The 21,483-nt window shown below is 38.4% G+C and overlaps 2 protein-coding genes across 2 annotated transcripts in view; one reads left to right on the top strand and one right to left on the bottom strand.

The window, feature by feature from the left end:
- Positions 1-21,483, bottom strand: part of LOC108114211 — a 57,767-nt gene that overhangs the window by 27,987 nt on the left and 8,297 nt on the right. The window contains exon 2 of the mRNA XM_017225030.2: positions 10,028-10,081. The gene's annotated coding sequence lies outside the window, so the exon portion shown is untranslated. The remainder of the gene's footprint in view (positions 1-10,027; positions 10,082-21,483) is intronic.
- On the top strand, positions 20,860-21,405 carry LOC108114214. The gene has a single exon (XM_017225034.1). The coding sequence runs from the start codon at positions 21,115-21,117 to the stop codon at positions 21,355-21,357; it is 243 nt and encodes an 80-aa protein (XP_017080523.1). The 5' UTR covers positions 20,860-21,114; the 3' UTR covers positions 21,358-21,405.

Here is a 21,483-nt window from a genome sequence, read left to right as displayed (position 1 = left end):
ATGTTTTTTAGAATTGCACAAAAAAAGATGTTAATAAAGTGCTGAACTTGAACTTTGATATTCGGCGGAATGAAAGTTTTATTTGCCAATTCTGAGGCAATCGAAGAACTCGTCGTAAATTAACGCCTTTCAAGTCCATTGACATTGGCAAATCAAAAACCGCAATAGCTAAATGTTGAAACTTCAGTTTTGCCAAGGTTAAGATGGTAGACTTTCAGATTAGGCCAAACTGCTAATGATTTTAAAGGAATTTTGGAAGAAGAACTTAATGAGTCTAGTTAAGAATGTAAGCTTAGCTTGAATACGTTAACAAATGTAGATTATAGACCATTTTCTTGAGCATTTCCTCATGTCTTTCCATCTCTTATGAAATTCCTGCCATACTTTTTACCACTCTTAGCCATCATCGCCGTACCGTTTCGATTTCAAATCCTTTTCTTCATTATAATGAGGCTTTATGCTGCCGCTCACCTACACCTACCTACCTACACCCCCGTCGATAATATTTGACAGCTTACTTTCAATTGCGACATCTAGTTAGCGCAAATTTAAGAGCGAAATAAAACAACACGATCGCATCGAGTGGATCGAACTGGCTGAATGGATGGCTAACTGGATGGATGGATGGATGGATGGATGAATAGCTTAATGAAGCAAGAGCCTGTTCCGCGGTTCGCGGTCCGTGGTCCGTGGTCACTCAACGCGATGCCAGGCTCTTGGCACTCTTGGATCAACAATCCACCCGCAAAGCATCACCCAAAAAGCCCCCCCTTCGTGCACCGCTTCATATTTCAGTTTTACGGTTCAACGACAACGACTTCTCGATGTTGCACGATGGGGGAGCATTTCGCAGCAGGGAGGGAGGGGGAAAGGAAACAAACCCGAGGAGTACCGATCCAATTGCCGCAATGTGGCAAAGCAATCGATTTAAGCGCCGCATAAATTGAAGCTGGGGCTTGCAGCTTCGGAGGAAAACCAAAAGGTTCCTCCATGTACAACATGATGAATTGTTTTCTTTGTCGACTTGTCGACTGTTGCCCCGCTTGTGGGCAACTTTGAAACTGAAAACTGAGGCAAGGAAACTTGCAACTAGAAACTGGAGGAGATCGCTGAATGATGGAGTGGAGCGTTGGCTATGGAGTGGGAGTGAGTTTTCGGTGGAGGGGGGGAGGGTAAAAGTAGCGCGGAAAAATTGCAAATTGTATCAAAAATTTAAATTTTCGCTTTCATTATGCGGTGGCAGCTTGCGCTCTGCTAATAGACCAACTGCCTACCATTGTGTTTTATTTTCTTTTTTCCCCTTTAAAGCTTTTCTTTGGCCAACGAGGCTTTTCCCTATTCAATTTTGACAGGCTCTTTTTTTTCAACCAAATAATGAGCTGCATTTTGTGGGCTGGCAGAAATAAGTGAAATAACTTAAAGAGTTTGAATAAATTATACTATTTTTTAATGCCTAATAAGTTTGCTTCTCGAAATATTATTAAAAATAAGTTTAAAAGTTAAAAAATTTAAAGGGAAAACTTAGTGGAAAATATATATTCCTTAAACAAGAAAAGCCATTAAAATAATTTATTATTTTCCTGCTTCTTAATGAGGTTTTTCCTTATACCAATGAGACACTATTATATAAAAATTCTCACTCAGCCCACTACTCGTATACGTGATGTGAATTTTGATTTGCATTTCCAACCGATGAAGGCTGCGAAAACCAATGAATAATTATAAATCTGCTGCAGCAGAAAAAGTAAAATGAGGAACAGAAAAATCGAGTTGGGATTGTGGGGAAATACCAAAACCAATCCAAACACAAAAGCAAATTTGAGAAATGCCAAAGATGCTCGACGAAGCCAAGAAATGACATGCCCATGTGCTCCTCTCGGGCATGGCATCTCATCTCAACTCATAGACGATGGAACGGTGGTCCAGACCACGACGGAAGATGCGGATTTGTTGGCGGAGGAGCCGTAGAAAATGTCTACCAGGCGGGAGACATTGCGGCAGACGATGCAATAACATCAGGAATTGCTATACAGCAGGTCTTTGCCTTTTAGATACCCTTTCTATAGTGAATTTTATAACCAGAAATCAAATGGTTTAAGATATATAGTATAGTATCTATAGCCATTACAAAATTATACAAATACATCATTAAAGACATCAGAAAATTATAAAAATGTTATTTAATAAAAAACTTGCTGTATATCGATTTGGTTTTTAATTAGCCATAAACTTTAGTGCTTTCTTTTACAAGCAAGGATTTTAGATTGCCAATCTGAGGAGCAGGTGTATAAAAGTTTGGCAGGTATATAGTTGGTTATAAAATCGAAATCAATCTGAATATCATAAAAAAATGTAGTAAAATCCTTAAATATTTGATTTAGGGATTATAAATAAGAGAAGGAAAAGTAGTTAAGAAAGTAAAAGTATCAAAACGATATTGGAAATGTGTTGGGGTAGCCTTAAAGCTGCTTATAAAGTTTGTAAAGATAAAAAGTTTTTTTCGTTTTCGTTTTTAGTTATATTTGTAATTAATTATATTTAGTTTAACTTCAATTCTTAGGCCAGCTTTTGGGAGAGAAAGGCTTGAAACATTATGGAAATATCAATAAAAATCTTATTGATAAATTCTATATTCTTTAACCTAGCTAATATACCCTCTTCCAGCTCCAGTTGTCAACAGAAGCCGCTAACAATAACCATTGATAACACCACAGTACAATAAGCAATCCACACACACTCACACCACCGAGATTCGTTATGCAAGCATCCAGTGCATCGCATCTTCAATTTCAGCATTCTTTCGCCAGTCTGCGTCTGCATATTTGCTGCTCCACCTCCCTCTCTAGAGCATTCACATTGATTGCTCTGCCTGGTTGGAGCTTCAGCTTCAGTTTGAGTTTAAGTTTTTGCCGCGTGAAAGCAAACACACACAAACACAGCAACAACCAACAAATAAAACAGAAAGGAAAAGCGCAGAAAAAAAATAGTAATAAAATCAACTGAAATTGCTTAACACCCGGGCGTAAAGTGATAATGGTTGGATTTATTTATTTGCTCCGCTGCTGGCTGGGAATATCAAAACCGATTTAAGGGTCTTCTTGACAGCGTTTACGGGAAGTATTTAACATGAGTGGTTAAGTTTAAAGGTGTGGATTTTATTTGGGTTTTAAGTGTAAGGAATACAGGTTGGATTGATACTTAAAATATTAAGGACATTTGGAATTTTTAATGATTTTTTTACGAAATTTTTCAAGTTTACTTATGAAAATTCCCAAAATATATAAGATCATGTTTAAAATCAGTTTTGAATACTTTTAACATTTAATCGTTTAACTATTTGTTAACATAACATAAGATAATCATTTAGATTTTGTGATTTTATCACATTTTTAATACAATTTAAGGCCACATACCTTTTAGTTTCAATCTTTTAAGTTTCTTTGAGTTGCTTTCCTACCATTAAGGCCAACTTCCAACTAATTAAACTCTGACTAGTGACTGATATTTGATAACTGCCACACTTTGTGTGTGTGTGTTAGTGTGTTAGTTAATGCAATTTGATCGGCATTTTGGTTTCGGTTGGCTTCCCATTAATCCTGGGCCACAGCTATAGTCTTCCTCGTGTGCGAGTTTTGTCTTTTTCCTTGTCTCGTTTGTCAGACATTTGACAGTTGTTTGTTATTTTTGCACGTTGACTTTTCTCCATCGCTGTATATATATATGTGTGTGTGTGTGTGTGTCATGTGTCTGTGGCATATTTTCCATTTTCCCCATTTTCCATGCCCCCACAGAGGTTGCCTAACAGACGCCCACTGTCCCATCGCCGCCTTACCCCCTCCTACCTCCCCCTACTGTTGCCACATTTTGGATTTCAATTTTTATGGCAAGTCAAATTTTTTTGGCCGCTGCATTTATTGCCATTTTCGTAGTGAGTCGAGGAAGTTGGAATTTGCATAGAAAAATGGAAATTAACAAGACCATTTGACTGGCTGTCCATCTAAGTCTGGCTCTTTCTCGACTGCTGTCTCTTTTGCTCTCTCGTCTAACATTTTGGTATCCTAGTCTAGTGGCAAATGTTTGTTCGTCCTGTTTGTACATTTGTCCGTTGCTATATTTAGCTTTATGTAAACATGTTTGACCAACTGAACTGACTGAATGACTGACTGCCTCAGTTGGGAATGTAACTCCCCCTCAAAAAGCGGCCACTTCCCTCTCTTTCACATACGTATACAGCCATCTTTGTCGCCTGCTGCCTCTGATGTAATCTCTCTCGGAGGTAATGCATGCGACAAACTTTCATCTCGAATTGCAAAAAAATACAAAATCCACGCAATACAAAACAAAAGATGGCAAGAGATTGGCTTACATTGTTTGAATAATAATTAATAAATAATACTTAATATGAAAAGGTATTCCTTAAAGCAGCTTTATATAAATTTTAAGTTTTTGTTTTTTTGGTTTATTTCGTAATTATTTGTGTTTTTTCTGGGTATCTCAATCTTTGACTTACAGCAGCTGAGGTGAAATTTCTGGCAGTTAAGATGTTGCTGATGTTTCCCACGTGACCTCGAAGACAAACCTCACGTACAAGGATTTCTTTTTGTTTTTTTCCTGCCTTGGCGACTGGGTTAACCTACAGCACTTATATAAGTAAGTATTTAGGTAGATTGTAGCGTGGAAAGTGAAAATTGATGCATGCATCGTCATCGCCATCAAAATCGGTTTCCTTATGGATTTCAATATTTTTATAATCCAGTCACGGAAATTCATTTAATGGTTATAGAGAGACAGAGAGAGAGGGAGGGAGAGTTCCCTTGGTTAGTAATGTATTCCGTGAGGAGAGTTCTCTTGGGCTAACAGAAATGTCAAAAAGTCCTACTTAAACTAAAAAATGATGTCATAATCAAAGACTAACTGAAAAGGGTATCAGCGGGTATCTGCAAAAGTCAAATTGCTGCACGTTGAAAGGAATCATAATGTCAATTAGTGACGAAGGCTACTGCGCAGGTTTTTTTTGATACTTAACAACTACAAAATAAAAGTTTTAGTTTTAGTTACTTTCTAATTTTAAGAACTAACAAATCTTTTAATTTGAAAACTTTTTAATGGCTTTCGTCACTAGTTAGAAACTTCCTTCCACAGAACTTTCGTCACCAGAGCGTAAAACAGTAAGTAATTTTTTCAGCTGATCACAAACTAAAAGCAAATGCGCCAAATTGATACACAAAAAACCCAAAGAGAGCAAAAGACAGTAGGAGCTGGTTAGTTAGGAAGATGATGATGATGAGGATGGGGTTTGGAGGGGCTGGCGGAAAAGGAGTCACTAGCAGAGCACGACGAATTTAAACAGGCTTTTCAAAGGCCAGGGGATGGCCGGAAAAAGCAGCAGCAGCCAGCAGTCAAAACGGACAGCAAATACAGTAATTAGATCACAAAACAGACAGACCAAAGAGAGAGAGGGAGAGAGAGAGAGCGGCGAGAGGGGCGGTGGGTTAGTGACGAATAAAACGAGAAGCTGGAACGTGACCAAAGTGAAGGCAGCAAGGAGTGGAAATGGAAAATCGAAATGGAAAAAAAAAACTAAAACAAAGTGAGAAGTGGACTAGGAAGCAGAAGGTGGGTCAAGCTGTTGGCCTGCAATTTATTTATACTTTTTTTTGTATTTTTTAGTTAGTAAGGAAAGGATATTGATATTGGGTGTAGTATGGCTAAAAGATCCAATCTATATACTGAATAAGAGTATATATATTAACCAGATAAGTATAATAACTCCATCTAAGACTAATTAGCTTACTCAAACCTGACACCAGACTAAACAATTACAACTAATTCGGTTATAATGCCCGCAAAATTGCTCATACGTGATGTTGGTTTTGGCCACAAATGCCAACTAATTAGCTTAATACAAATCATACATTTATATAACTGACTAATAAAACTGAACTCTTTTAAAAGTTAAATTAAAACAAAAATTATTTCCTTGAAGGATATGGCCTTATAAGGATAAAGCTATTTGGCAGCGTAACTCACAGATAGCCAAACATTAACCCCGCACCGCCCCCATAAAACGTCTCACTTCCTGCCAAGAAAATACAAAACTATGTTGCATGTGAGGCAGCTTCCTAATCGACAACAACAACAACAACATCAACATAACAATGGACACATTCGTGTGTGCGAAAAAACTAAACTCAATTACTCAACAAACATAGTAACCTAGTTCATAAAAAGCAACTGCAACGAATGCTGTTAACAGCAGCGGCCAACAAGAAAACCAACAAATTCATTTTCGCCTTTGTTGTTTTGATTTCTGTTGTTGTTGTTGCTGTTGTTGTTGTTATTGCTGCTTTCCACGAGAAAAGTCCTTCAAGCGTGACAATCACATGAAAAACGCTAGCTAGCCGCTGCCGTTGTTGCTGATTTATCGTTTTCATTTTACAGAGCTTGTTGGATGTTGTAAAAGGAAATGTCAATTCTGCTGCTGCAAATGTGGCTGCCCGTTTGCCAAACAACAATAATGTCGAAATATAACAAAAAAAATCTGAAAATCTATGTGGAAAATGGGGGGGAGGGACATGCACTCCCACTAATGTAAGTCATATAACAAATTTCGTTGTTGGGCTACTTGAAAAACAGAATTTCGTGTGTCTTGGCAGCTGGCCGAAGGAAACACTTCAAGAATATGGTTTATTATTTGGCAAGAATGATAAAATGTTATAACAATCTGTGTACTTACTATAATATAAGTACTCTTTAGTCTAAAAAGGGTTCTTATGGGGAAAAAGGCCTTAAAGAATTTACATTATACAAATTCTACATAAATGCCTTTAAAAATTATACTTTTCTGAGTTAAAAAGATAAGCAGCAAAGGGGGTTTCTTAAGGAAATCTGACTTAAAATATATTTTCAAAAAACTTTTAATTTTTTGAGATTTTTCCTATCCTTCTGATAATTTTCTGGAATTTTTTTTCAAGTGCATTCAAGAACCTGGAATCAGATTTGGAGATTCTTGGCCGCCCTTCGTGGAGACTTTCTCCTTCCTGCGAAGCCGATGCCACCGATTTTGCAGCGATTCGGTTCCTTCTTGCGTGATGTCCAGCAATGTGCCCAAGCCTGTTTTTGTAGCCCTGCCAGTCCCCCCCCAAGCCTCTCTAGCTTGTTCTTTTTTCGGACCATGCCAGAATTTGTTAGTTTAAGAAGAACAACAACAGAAAAGCCAAGGAATATGGAGGAAGCTTAAAGACACGGCCAAGACTCAAAGCGAAGCGCCGTTCCACTCTGGGCATGGGAATGGGAATGAGAATCCATTGGTATATAGGAAAGGTATATAAATATATATGTATGAAGCCTGGAGCTCTTTGGGGATCGTGAGTCAGCAGAGTTTTGGCTAAGAAATGTGCTAAAAAAAATATAAGCCCCAATGATGATTTATTGTTTGGCTTATTAGAACGAGAGGGAGAACAGCGATAGGAGATCGCTTTCATGCCTTGGACTTATGCTGTTGACTTTTAAGCCACTAGAACCATGTCTTATTGGAGCTTAGCGACTGACTCACCGCGGGCCACAACTTTCCACTCTCCGAGGTATATGCGAAAATGAAATATGTAAGTGGTTACTTTTTAGCACATACACCTTAAGCTTCGTGGTAATTGGGGGCATTTCAAATTCCATTAGCTGGTTGCTCGTGATGGTCCTTAGTTACCCAGAAACTTGTTAGCTGATTAATATTTTTGACACATGATGGGGAACATTGTTATTTAAATTATGCTTGGTAATGGATCAAAATGTTTGTTAGGGAATCGATATATACATAAAAGAGAAAATTTGAGATTTTTATAAGCTGGTTTAAGGCAAAGAAGAACCAATGGGATAGGAACCAAGTTAGGATCTAAAGGGCTTAAACAGGATTGATCCTCCCTTTCATAACTCTATTTTCCCCTCTAAATTATTCCAAATATTTGCCATTTAGAATGTATATCAGCGAATAGCTAGCCCTCAGCTGAATATCTCTCTCTCTTGGCCTTCCACTGGCTTTCTTGGAAACGCTCTTGATCGGATTCCGATGCCAATTCGGTCTCGCATTCAATAACAGATTTATGCATTGGCCATGGCAATCTAATACGAGCCACAATAAAAGCTTGAATATGGCCATTTGGCAACACGTCAACAGTAACACTAACAACAACTATAACAACAACAACAACTCCAAGCCAAGGCAATGAACGAAACGTGCCAACGTCTAAAGATCATCGATAAGCCCAAAAAAGAGGGAGTTATAGCCACATTCGGGCTGGTTGAGGGGTAAATTTAGGAGGAGTGAGGGCCAGGCAGCCTGGCTATGCAAAGAAAGTTTTATTTTTTGGTGCCCCAGGACTCCGATTGCCAAGGTGTTTGGACCGCAGTTTAGGTAATAGATCATTTACGGTTTGAGGAAAAATTATAAAAGATTTATAAAAAAAAGGGAAAGGAATTAAGAGGAATTTGTTATACATTTTTTGGTTTTTTTTATTAAGATTTATATTAAACATTTCTTGGTATAGTTTTCTTAAGTTCTTAACTAATAAGAAAAACTTTATTCCGAAAATAAACTATTACCAAACCTTTCTTTTACTCAAATTTTAACAAAAATTTGATTAAAAATTCGTTTTATCTTTTTTCAACGCCTTCATAAGTGTAAAAAACAAATTTGTATGATTGCCGATCAGCGTATTACCTTTTTAAAGATCCATAAATACTCATAAATGCCTTTTCGCATAAAGCCTTGATTGATAAAAATATGAAGAAAAAAAAAAACAGGATTTGCCAGCCCTGGCGACATTTTCCAGCCAGAGAAACTTTTCTCGAAATCTGCATATAAGCCGCAGTAGCTGCTGCCTACTGTGAATGAGCAGCAAACGTGGGCAGCTGGAGGAGGAAAACTCAGGTGGCTGCGGGAGGAGACTGGAAGGGTAGTTGGGGGGGGGATATATAAAAGCCAGGCTGCCGCATTTGGTTGACGATTTTTATGGCTGGTTTTTTCTTGGCGTTTGTCTTAACGGTTATTTCTCCTTTATTTTTAGTTTTTTTTTTAACTGTTGTTGTTGTTGTTGTTGTTGACTGCCATTAGCAATTAATAGTCGGCACGAGAAATTTGCATTGCAAAAGGAAAGTGACAAAACAGGCGAAAAAGAAAAGGATGAGGGGGGGGGGAAAAATAGGGAGACAGTAGCGATCAGCGATCACAGATCACAAATCACAGATACGCCAAGGATGCGATAATTGCGTGTGTTTTTTTGGCCATTCGTTTTTTGGCCAAGCTAATTGTTATGTATGTAGGCTAAAAAAGTGAGAGTGACACCTGTTACACCTTCAGATGCGTGACCAAAAATAATGCGTGTGTTCGAGCATTTTCAACCATCAACCATCAGCCCCATCAAGTGATCCCCATGAGATCTTTAGAGTTCAAATTTGATCCACCTGCCTAAAGATCGATCTCTGGCGGGGCAGACGCATTAAGTTTCATGTGCCGTCATTATTTTAAATTATGCACACGAGCGAAACTCATACTCAAAAGGCAACTAAGCTAACGGCAGCTAACCAAAAAAAAAAAAATACTTTAAAAAACGAGACTCGGCATAAGTCGAAAACTTCATTTGCATCTTGACTCTGGTTGGGGGGAGGGAAACCTCTGCGTTTGCTCTGTGTGTGCGGAAAATTGTTTAACACTTTTGGCCCCTGTCTCTTTCTGGACTTAAATTTGATGGATTGTGCGGCCACAGGTTGATGATTTCATTAGTTGGCGGACAACTTGAACAGGTGAACGGGCCAGATCTTAAGTTACGGCTATAACGAGGCGAAATTAAAAATCATTTTCATGACTATCTGAGGTTTTGGTGGGGATGTGTGGAAATTTTACAAGTAACCTTTAAGGTTGTTACAAGTTTAATACATTTTGATATGGAAATTGAACAGGCATGACCCTGGGATTTAATCTAAAAGTTTGTTTAAATATTTAAAATAAATCCAGAAACTTAAATCACGAACTTACAGTGAGAATTTCTTTAAAGTCAATCACCTCCCATCAGCTTTTGTCTTTGGCAATCTGTAAGATTAAAATATTAAGATGTTAATTATTACAAAAATTTACTTAAAGTTCACTAAAATAAAAGGAACTTAAACTAAATGCTTTCCAGATTTTCATATTGTCATTATTTAAATAAAATGTCTAACATTTTTTTAATAAAACCAAAACAACTTAAATAATATATCACCATAATTGATTGGCACCGCTCCCTTGATAAATATTTATGCCGTATGAATCAGGGCGGTTAGCCGCTATATATCCATTGTAAAATCCGTGTAAATCAGATCAAATGGGATGCGCCACCTCGTCGGCAAGACCAAACTCATTTCTCATTCATACAGAAATACACGCCCACCGGTTGGGTGAAACTCCCACTTCGTTAGAAACTATTTCCACCCGCTGATGACACATTACTGTCACTCAGCGTTATGAGCTAAATTTATTGATGCAGCCCGCCGGCTGACGCTGCCCTCGGATTTTCTTCTCTGCCCCAAAAGAATGTTTAATGTTTTCTTCGTGTCAGCGCATGCCAAAAAGTATTTTTTCTCTCAAGAGGCCTTGCATGTGGAAATGTCACTGGGATCTATGGTCCCCCTGAATTTCCACGTAGAAAAATCCCCATGTAAGCGTAAGCAATGGGAGGAAAGAAAACTCATTTCGTAATGATGTTGCCGGGGAAATTAGAAGAAAATAAAAAGAAAGAAAGAAAACACACAGGCGAAGAAGAAGCTGAAATAAAAACAAAATCGCTGACATCTTTGCTAGCCAAAAGAGCGAATTGCTGGGCGACAGGGAAAAGCCGGCGTGTAATTTATAGGAAAATTCCTTTGGAATTTATGTCTGTGCGGTGGAATCATGACATAAATTAACCAGCCAAGTGTGTAGAGAGTTGCGTGCAGCAGCGAGTCGGTGGGTTAGTGGTGCAAATTGGGCTGATGCAACCGCCCGCGCAGGTATTTAGCTGAATTATCATAATTATAAGCAATTATCCAACATTTTGTTAAGCGAATGTAACTAATCGTTTTGCGTTTCTCTTCTTTCCAGCTTTCTTTGCTCTTCTACTTCTACTTTCTTCTTATTTTTGTTTGATTTTTGTAGACCAACTCTGCCGTAATCATTTAGTTCGAAATCAACTTTTGTTTTTAATTTTATGTAATTTGCCGCTTAATCACAGAGCAATTAAAATGCAAACCAAGTTTCGGGGGCGTCTAAAAAGCGTTTCTGAAGCGTTTCGAGATTTTGGTTTTTCTTTCGGTTTTTTTTACTTTTCCATTGCAGTCATGCTGGCTTGGCTTAAAACGGGGTCAAGAGCTTCAACCAGGAGCAACTGGCAGGTTGGTTCCACGTCCACATTCGCTGCAACGGTTTTTCCAGCTCCATCGATGAGTCCGCATTGCGTCATCATTCATAATTCGCTGTCCACTTGGCTGTCCACTTCAGTTGCACATTTTAACGCTCCATCTCGCTCACACGCTCTCCGCCGATCAAGTGCATATAATTATGCATTATACACTATATAGTAGGGTGAGTTGTAGGGAGTTTTCTGATCAAGATGATATCATTCTTCGGACTAAGCTCTCAGAGAATATTAATATCAATGTAATGTCCAAAATAGGAACCAAAGCCCTTACTTTGTATAACTAACTTTACTATAACTACCGAAGTAATCCTTTTAGTCATCATTACCTATTCTTAGTTCTCAAAACCTGTAGGCTTCGCCATCACGTGTATTTCCGTTCTGCGGTCCAAAACTAACTGTTCTTTATTTCTTTTTCTTATTCTATCTTATCCTAGCTTCTACATGCTCTGGTGTCGTGCGAAAAGGACACACATAGTGTTTGCTAGCATTATTTTAAGGCAAAAGTAAGGAAGAGGAATACATTAATGTGACTGTTTGTTATACATGCTAGTGTGACCGCCTGCTAAAAACCTTTCTTTAAGAGCATCCTAATAGTCAACTTTTCTATCACCTTCTTTTCATTCTCCTGGCATTTCTGGGCCACCGAGGTTCGTGTTTGTTTTCCACAACCGGCGGCCATTTAAATTGTCTTCAAAAGCGCACATTACATAACTAAGACAGCACCAGCAGCAGCAGCAGCACAGCATTACCAACCAGCATAAGCAGATATAGAAACGGTCCGGCGTTTTAAAACAGACCGACAATGTCTGTCCATTCGTCCGGCAGTTGAGTTGCCTGACTTGACTGACTGACAGGCCATCAACTCCAACAAAATGCTCAACACCTCGCCAAAGAGCCGCTGGAAAAAAATAAAAATGAAAACAAAAAAAAAACCAAAGAGTTACTGCCGAGACTTTCCTCACCGACTGGCTGTGTTTTTTTCTTTTTCGATGCATCATCGCATAATCAAAGAGTCATAAAAACCAATAATCATTATTAAGCAAAACAAGCCACTTAATGCAGCAACAGTTGCGACGGCAGCAACAGTAATTAAATGAAAATAAAACACCAAACAGATTTTGGCCAACATTGCAAATTAGCCAGGGGCGAAAAACAAGTCTATTATGGGCGCATTTTTATATTTTAATTATAACAGCACAGCCGACAATTTCCCAGCTAGGCCCCTACCCCTCACTACCCCTACTCCACTTTATATATATTTTTACTAATTTTGCCATTTGCGTGTCATAATAAAGCGATAAAGCTGAGAAAAATACCGGAAGGCCAGAAAGGAAGTGGCCAAGACGAGTTTCCAATGGGATGTAAATTTTAATTACTCTAGCATTTGGGTTTGCCCATTGTTTCTGGGGCAGATTTAATGGGTTTATGTCATTGGGAAGTGGTGATTTTTTTATTTCTACAAATTAATTAATTGGCTCAGCTATTAAATTGCCGATTCTTTAAAGGATTATGTTGAGGAAAAACCTATTCAAAATGTTCTAAACCTATTTATCGCTTGCTCAACTTTCTTATTTATCAATTTACTTATCATTTTTCTTAAATAAATAAACAAAAAACCCCAAATTGATTGATTAATAAACATTCATTACCCATTTATTACTAAAAGCTCACTTTAATTTGATTAAAAAATTTGAAACTAATGCAATTTATTTGTTAGATAAACCCATTATTATATTTTTCACTCAAATAGTTTGCCATTAACTGCCATAAAGAGTATTAAAATGAAGCCAAGGAAAAACGGGAAGAATGCTGAAATCCCGCGTGTCCATTCCAATTAGTGTGGAAAATAAAGTGGAAAAGTGTCCAATTGATTGGGCATTTGGGCGAGTTGGAAAACCAACTCAGGTGGGGACTGAGAATGGGTGAGAAATATTAAACGAAGTGCGTCCTGCCGCCGCAATTTACCAATCAAGTTTGCTCGCATTGAAAATTAGTGAAAGTTGCGCCCAAGTTGCAAGTTGGCCTGGTGTTTGGCTAAGTTGTTTTGGGTTTTGGGTTTGGGCTTTGGGTTTCTGAGTTTTGTTTGTTGGCCATTCGGAACGGTAGCCAAAAACCTAGGGCAATATCGTGTCGGCGATCGCGGCCAATCGATGGCCAATGATCAATGAGTTTTTCAGGGGTTAGAAAGAAGAGAGAGAGATAGAGAAAATGGAAAACCTCCCGCGGCGAGTGCAGGTCCGAAGGGCAAACTGGAGGTCAAAGCTAATTGATTGGGAAAATCATTTCTCGAAACGAGATGGCGTCTTTGGTTAGCCATTAACAAGCATCGAGAAAAACCATATGATCCAAGCCCCATGGCTAATCTGGTTAATTCCATTAAGTGGCCCAGCCAAAGATCCAGAGATTTAACAAAAATCGGGTAATTGGCTGTGGGATTAGGTAAGGCTGTAAATATTTGGGGGAAATCTTAATCCCTAGTTAAGAGAAATTGAAGTTTTAGAGGCGCTTAAAAGCTGCAGGCTGTTAAATGTTAATTTAGACTTTCTTAGCAGCTTTTTTTTTTTTTTTATGAATTGATTAGTTTTATGTAGATTTGAAAATAATTAAGCAATGATTAAAATAAGAAAAAGGCAACTTGACCTATCCTAACTTTCCAGAGTCATTCGATCATTTTTTCCCATGACTAATTCAAACTATTTCCAATCTCCAAACTCTTTCACCTATTGAAAAATTCAATAGTAATTCGCTGTGCATTTGAAATTGAAACATTTCTCAATGAGTTTCATCTTGGGTCTTAGGCTTTTGGCATTTTGATATACCCCTCCCCCTGCCCCTGCTCATGCATCTGAAAAGTTGGTCTACCATTTGTCAAGTTTGCCTTTTCGAGTGCTGAATTTTTCATGTGCATTTAATTAGTTGAATTATGGCTGCGAAATGTGGCGACTGGCTAACTTGCCGCCTTGCAAGCCAAACGGCAAACAGCAGCATTAAACATTACAATCTAATAAAAAAGAAAAAACTAAAAAGAAGAAAAAGAGTTGGAGAAAATAAAACTTTAAAAAATACAACTTAATGAAAATGAAGTAAACACTCTGCTTGGCCATATTGTGCGACAACTTTCGCGAAATAATTTTTATTGACTCCCGTCCAGTGGTTGGACAATGGACCGATGTCCGATGCGAAAATCGCACGAAGTCACCTTTCCCCCATTTTCCTCGATTATTTTGGCTGCCGATAATTACCAAGGGGAGGAGTGGGATGGGAGGCGGCAATATCTTTGAATTGTTTTTTTTTTACAAATTCATAAAATCTATTTTCATAACTCTAAGGTTTGGAGTCTTAACAAACAATCAATAGTTTAATAACATTTTAGTTAGTTTGTGGCACAAAAATGATTGGCTATTAACTTAATGTTGACATTTAAAAATATAAAATAGACTTCTTAGAGTTTAATCAAAAGGTTAACGAATGATCTATAGACTTTCCTCACATTTTGAAAACCTTAACTGATTTTAAATCTAGATTTAATCTCACCCTCCAAGCTTTTCTGCTCTTCCAACAAAGAACTTTCTATAATTGAGGTAAAGAACCAGCCGCAGTCAGGACTTATCAATCATCATAACCAAAAGCGGAAACACCTACCCAGCCGACTTCATTAGAATAATTGTGAAAAGGTAATTACCCGAAAGTCTGATTACCTCTAATTGCCTAATACACCCTAATTGGGCATTCTCATAGTTCTTTCCGCAGCCTTTCTCTGCGCCTCTCAAGTGCGTAAGGTGGATAAGGTAAATCTCAGTCTGAAGACCCATTGCTGGAGGGGGCGTGAGTCTGACTTCGGGCTGAAAACTTAATTGAAACTCGGCCCAGTTCCCCAGTTCGTCGATCCGGCCAACCGCCAGGGCATTAAACGTACGAAAAACAAACAAAAAAACGAGAAGAAGTAAAAAAAACCGAAAGACTACGAAATAAAACCGCAGATAAAAAAGATCTTGAGATTTTCCACAATTATTTTGTATTTTTCAACGGCGGCAGCACAGCAACAACTTGACCCAGTTACATTTGTTGATGTTTTTCTTAGTTTTTTTCTTCTTTTTTTTTTTTTTAGTATTAGAGTCTCTTTTTAATTTGGTTCTTTAACATTCAGGCATTGTGATTAGTGACACTAGAATATGGCTGGGTAATGAGTGGTAGAAAACTGACTGTGGAAAAGACTAACAAATTGTTTGCGGGTCGCTTTTGTTTCATTTTCCGAAATTGTTGGACCATAATTAAAAGATTGCCAGCGTAATTAGCCGGCTCGGCTGAGCCTAGCTTAGATTTATGTGCAGAGTGTAAAGTTCAAACATTCGAAGTAAAGTTTACTTGGGCAAGGTAGTCTATATATATATACTCTAGCTAAAGTAAAGGGCGTAATTAATTTTGAAGGACAAGTTTTGGTATCATTAAAAACGAATTTACTGAGGTCATTGTTTCATGCCAAAGGTTCAGCAGAGCTTGACTGCTTTTCAGGGCAAAGAGAAAAACTCTCCACTAACAAAGGGCCAACAGCAGGTGACGAGAACTCTGCAGGTTACTGATTACTTGACATGTTCTAAAGGTAGTCTAAGCACCTAATAGTCTAAAATACCCAAAAACCAGTAGGTATCAGTTAAATTTCCCCCATTTTCTCAGCGGGAGTGTTGCATGGGGCAAGTGCACTTCCGCTTGACAATGATCTCGCAATCTAGCCCTAGACCAACAGCGTTTTGTTTTTCGGTTTAATTCTCCCGCAGACAATCTTCACCCAGTAGCCAAGCACGTGCCAAGCTGATTGAAGAATTGGAAATCTTTCGATGACGCAGAAGAAACTCTGATGAGAGGGAAAGTGAAACGTGGATACTCGAACATCAACCAAAAGTCTAATCAGACCCAATGCAATACCAAAAAAAAAAAAAAAAATGAAAAAGAGGGGAAAAACCAACAACAAGGCAGAGTAACAAGTACATATCATGCTCAGTCTTTGAAGATTTAAACTCTCTTTCTATGTCATTGACAGACGCGTCTCGTCTTGCGTCTATCGTCTTTCGTCTTACGATTTCAGTTTCAGTTTCGGTTTCGGCCTTTGTTTCGCCGTGGCTGTTTTGACTGACAAATGAAAATCTCAATTGGCTATCGCCAGACAATCAAAAAGCCGAAGAGACAAACAGCCATGAGAAGTCGTCTGTCGACGGTTGCAAACTTTACACACATTACGGCCCGGCTGAAAAGAAATGAAATGAAATGACAACAACTGCAGTGCCACATACGAAAAATGTACTTTCACTCATCGCTTTTTTTCTCTCTCTCTCTTTCTCTAGCATTTTGGTCTTTTGAAAACGTCATCGTGTCGCAGATAAAATAACAAACAAACCCCGCCGTTCCTCCCCCTCCATTAAAGCAAAAACAGACAAATGCTAAGATCTCCGGCTGATTGATGTCAGCCAAATCTCATCTGCTGCGTTTTTCCCAGGCTCAAAAACTAAAGGGGTTTTCCTCTGGTCACGGGGTTGTCCGTCACTTCAAAGCAGAATAAATACACTTTGTCGCACTTCCACTTCCTCCCTCTTACATCTTCCCCGGCTTGTTTAGACCAAACTTGCCCAATTAAATGCAAATTTTCTTGTTTTAGAAATCGAAGCCAAACACTTTGGTGCACTGGAAAAAACATTGGGTTTTATGGGACAACATTGTAGATAAAATTGGACAGTTTGGTTAGCAAAAATAATCAAAAATTTGATTTGATTTCAAGTTTTCTTATTTCTATTTTATGATTTTCTTATCTATTAATAAATCCACATCTTTTCTTTCAGTGCCCAAAGATCTACACACTTTGCAAACCGGAGAGAAAGATGCAAATGGTCTTTTCTCCAATTTTCCACCGTCGACCACCCACATGGACAGTGCCATGGACGCCACAGACGTCTCACTTGCCAGAAACTACACACACACACACTCACTCTCTCACACACACCACAGTGCAGGTCACAAATTTATGCGCATTTTGATGAAATCGCCAAAACGTTAAGTGGGCGTGGCCCAGTTAAAAGGGGCGTAGCAGCAAAGAGGGGGGAATTTTCAGGTCCAGTACTTTGAGCCCCCTAAAGCCTTTTTTTGTTTTTCCATTTTTATTTTATTTTTATTTTATCGCTTTTATTGCCGCCTTATTTATTTCGTTTGTTTTGCTCGTTTTTCTAGCCAGCGAAAGTGAGCAAAAAACAGGCAGGAAAAAAACTGTAAGCGATAGTGAAAAACGAATTGGTGTTTGGTCTATCATTTCCATGGAAATTATGCAAGAAGTTTAGCTTTTAGATATGGTTATGGTTATGGTAATTATGAGAAATTCTGCTGCTGGAATTGATTAATATTCGAGAAGGGGAAAGAGTGTTAAATTTCATTCTAATAAAGGTTAAAAAACCTACTTCTAGGAAAGAAGATTGTCTCTATATCTATACTTCATTTACTGATAAGTTACATGCAAGTTTCTGCAGAAACTCAACAACTTTATTCATAAATCTCCCTTTAAGCCCCACATAAACTTCTTCTTCTTCTTTTAAAATTCTTTAGAATCCGAAACCCAAAACTCCCCTTAATCGTAAAATTAAAATTCAATTTCCGTGCCACATGATTTACCGCATTTAGCCCGAGAACTTCAGCTGCAGACCATGTCGAATTTATAACCATTTTGCCACTGCCGATTCAAATATTTCATTCACAAACATTGAGTTGGCAAAAATGTTGTGGGGACTCTAAAAAACCAAAACCAAAACAGCAAGACCGGCAAAATCCCAGCATGTTGCACTCTCATACTCAGACTCCGACTCAGACTCATGCTATATGTATACCGTTATGGCCAAGGTTCCAAACAAACCGCAAAATTTATGAGTTAGCAACTCAGTTGCAGATGAAAATGGAAGTTGCAGAATCGAGAATCATTTGCTGTCGCAGCAAAACGCAATCTTACAGCATCGTCATCATCATCAGCTCGCCTGTTGTTAATTACATGGCTCAATTGCTTGGAATTAATCTGTTTCCGTTTTTTGTTTCGGATATTTAATTTAGGAACCCGAGATGTGTGTTTGGGGATTTCCACTTCAAAGCAGGTCAAGCAGCAGCAGCAGCAGCAGCAGCTGACAACACAAACTTGACCTTAATTGCAATTTGTGCACAATTTTTAATTTATATTTTATTTTGGTTGCTTTTCTTGGCTGCTGTTTCAGCTTCAAACTGGGTTGAAGGGAAGCGGAAATACTTTAATTTGCTATTTTTAAAAAGATTTTTAAGGGCCTTAAGGCAGAAGAATGACCTATGAATTTTTTAGGATTTTTATTTAAAGGTTTTCAAGAGCTCGTAAAGTCTAAAAATAGTTTCGTTACCCAAAAAAGTGAATGAGAGAGAAACCTTTTCGGCTTCATTTTCATTCATTGTTACGCCTAACAAGTCATAGTAACAATTCCATTCATTTATTCTCCTAATATTAGTATGCAAATTTTGATTTTAAACTATCAAAAAAAAAAAGGAAAAAATAATGGCAAATCATTGCAGAAAAGTACCCCACAATTTGGCCAAACATTTCGCTGGCGGCCTCACCCTGAATTTAGTTTGCAAAAAAAAGACAAAGGCGGCAATTGTCTCTCGAAGATAACAATTGTTTAGGAGATTTTTAGACCCGGCCGGCAGTTTCTTGTCAATTCATTGGCTTTAATTGCTACGTTTCGCTGTTGCATGTTGTTAAGCCAACCAGACACTGTGAATGATATATGGCCTGCGGCAGAGCCTATCCTCCTTTGCTTTTGGCCTGGTCAAAAGATTGATGGTGTTATGCAATGCAAAACCCTTTTATATTTCTGAAAGGAGGGGGAGTTTGTAGGGGAGTGCAACCTTATCGGCAATGCGCATCGTTGTGTGGCAGCATTAAAAACAGTTTCCAACTTTTGTGGCCAGGCACGCAAATATCAAAAAAAAAAAAAAAAAACTGAACTCCATTGAACCCCTCTAACTGCCATTTTCCAAAAAGCTTAACCAGAAAAATAAAAAACAAAGAGAGTGAACTGAACCATCCCCCCGCCAAGGTAATGCCAAAATCCGCTTTGAATTAAAATTGAAATAAAAGCGAAGGAAAATTTTATCATTTGGTTAATTTTTTTTCCATTGCCTTTCCGTGGCAAAGTCACGCAAACCGTGAAGCCAAAGTAAAGTGCAAAATGTCGCGGCATTATAAATTGAATTGGGGGAAGGTCCTTAAGCTCCTGGTTTAAGGACCCCTACCCATTGCTGCGAAAAACTCACTTTTCGCCGAAAAATAGTAAAATAAATGAGAAATCTAGAAATGAGAATGGTGAATAGAGGAAAACCGAATAAAGTTCGTTTGCCGCAGTCTAGACAACAACTGCATAGGTTTGGAGGGGTGAGATTTTTCGGGGTGTGGCTGCCAAAAAGGACATTAAATCATTCAGCCACGTTCAGCAGGGCCAACAAAATTTTGAGAGCCAAGGCGAAAAAGCCAGCCAGCCAGCCAGACAGACAAGGCTGTATCTATGGGTTTTAGTTTTTCTGCATGTGAGTTTTGGCTTTTGTATCTATGTATCTGGTTGTGCTGCGGCAAATAATAGTAATTTGGCTAATTCAAAAATTGCAGCTCTTGGGCGTTGTTTGTATTGGCTGTGCGGTGCTTCTAGCCATGAACTTGAAAAAGGTTTTTCCGATTCTCTTTGCCTGGGATTTTTCGCCAGCCGGACAAAGTGAAAATTAACAAGCCATGGAAAACGAAATGGCAGACAAAAGGGAAGTCATTTTGCCTAGAAGCGAATATTAAATGCACTTTTGGGAATTAAATTTGAATTTGTAATTTTGAAAAGAAAGTGCATAGATATGCAAATTTGTAATGAATAAATATTATTATAAACTATTTATTATTAAAGTCACCTTAGAAGACTCTTAATGCCCATTTAATATAGCAAACAAATTCAAGTTTTTTCTATAAATGGTAATTGAACCACTACAGATTTGATTTTTCCGCTTAATCTAAGGGGTTGTTGTTTTAAATTACATTTTCCCCGCCCAATCAACTGTTAAATCAAGCACAACCTCGCACAGACACACAGAACACTCAGTTAAGAGCGGAATCGAATGGCTGAAATCAATGCTGGGCCATAAATATCTCTGCATTTTGTGTTGGCCTCCTTGGGAGTTTTCCCCCGACTCATGTTCCATGACGCAGAGAAAAGCCGTAGGGGGCGTTGCCATTGATTCGCGTTAAGAGGGCGTGTCTTGATGTGGACGATGGGGCGTATGAGTAATCCACACGCTGTGTTCATAATACAAACGCCTTCCTTTTTGCGCTCGCAAAAGTGTTTGTGATGAGTTTAATTAAAGATCTGCAAGGGATTTGCATTTTGCATTTTGTCCAGCAGATGGTATGGCATTTGCAATGCGGAAGCCCAAGAAGAATGAATTATTATTATGCAATTAGCAATTAGCATCAATTGAAACCAAGTCCGAGTTCGAGCCTCGGCTAGAATGCATTTGCTGGCCGAAAACCACTCGACTGGGTCAACCGTTCATCAGGCAAACGACGGGGCATCCAAGGTAACATCGCCTCCTATGCCATATTTTTCCCCCACATTTTCCATCTCCATCGACATATCTCTGTGGCCTTTGTTTACCCACTTTGATGCAACGTTTGTGTTGCTGTCAAACAAATAACGAAACGATTTGCTCATTTGTTGATATTTGCATTTCGCAACGGTCTTTGGGGCAAAAGAAGTCTGTATGGCTGTTGATGCCTCCCCTATATAAGAATGCAGATCTCGAGTGTGCTAAAGATTTCGCAATGGACTCTGCGATTTCTATGACCTCTCGGGGCTTGAACTCCACTCGAGGAGATATATATATATGCCCTGCTGGCTGGCGATGATGTAAATCGTAGCACAAATCGCTGCACATAAACAAAAGTTTTAATCTTCAGTTTGATTGGTTTAAGAATGCCAGAAAATTTTGCTAATAAAGAGAAGAGAATTTTCAGGAACCTAATATGAAAATG

Source organism: Drosophila eugracilis, unplaced genomic scaffold, assembly GCF_018153835.1.
Source record: "Drosophila eugracilis isolate 14026-0451.02 unplaced genomic scaffold, ASM1815383v1 contig_2154, whole genome shotgun sequence".
NCBI classification, from domain to species: domain Eukaryota; kingdom Metazoa; phylum Arthropoda; class Insecta; order Diptera; family Drosophilidae; genus Drosophila; species Drosophila eugracilis.
This window is presented reverse-complemented; position numbering and strand designations above follow the sequence as displayed.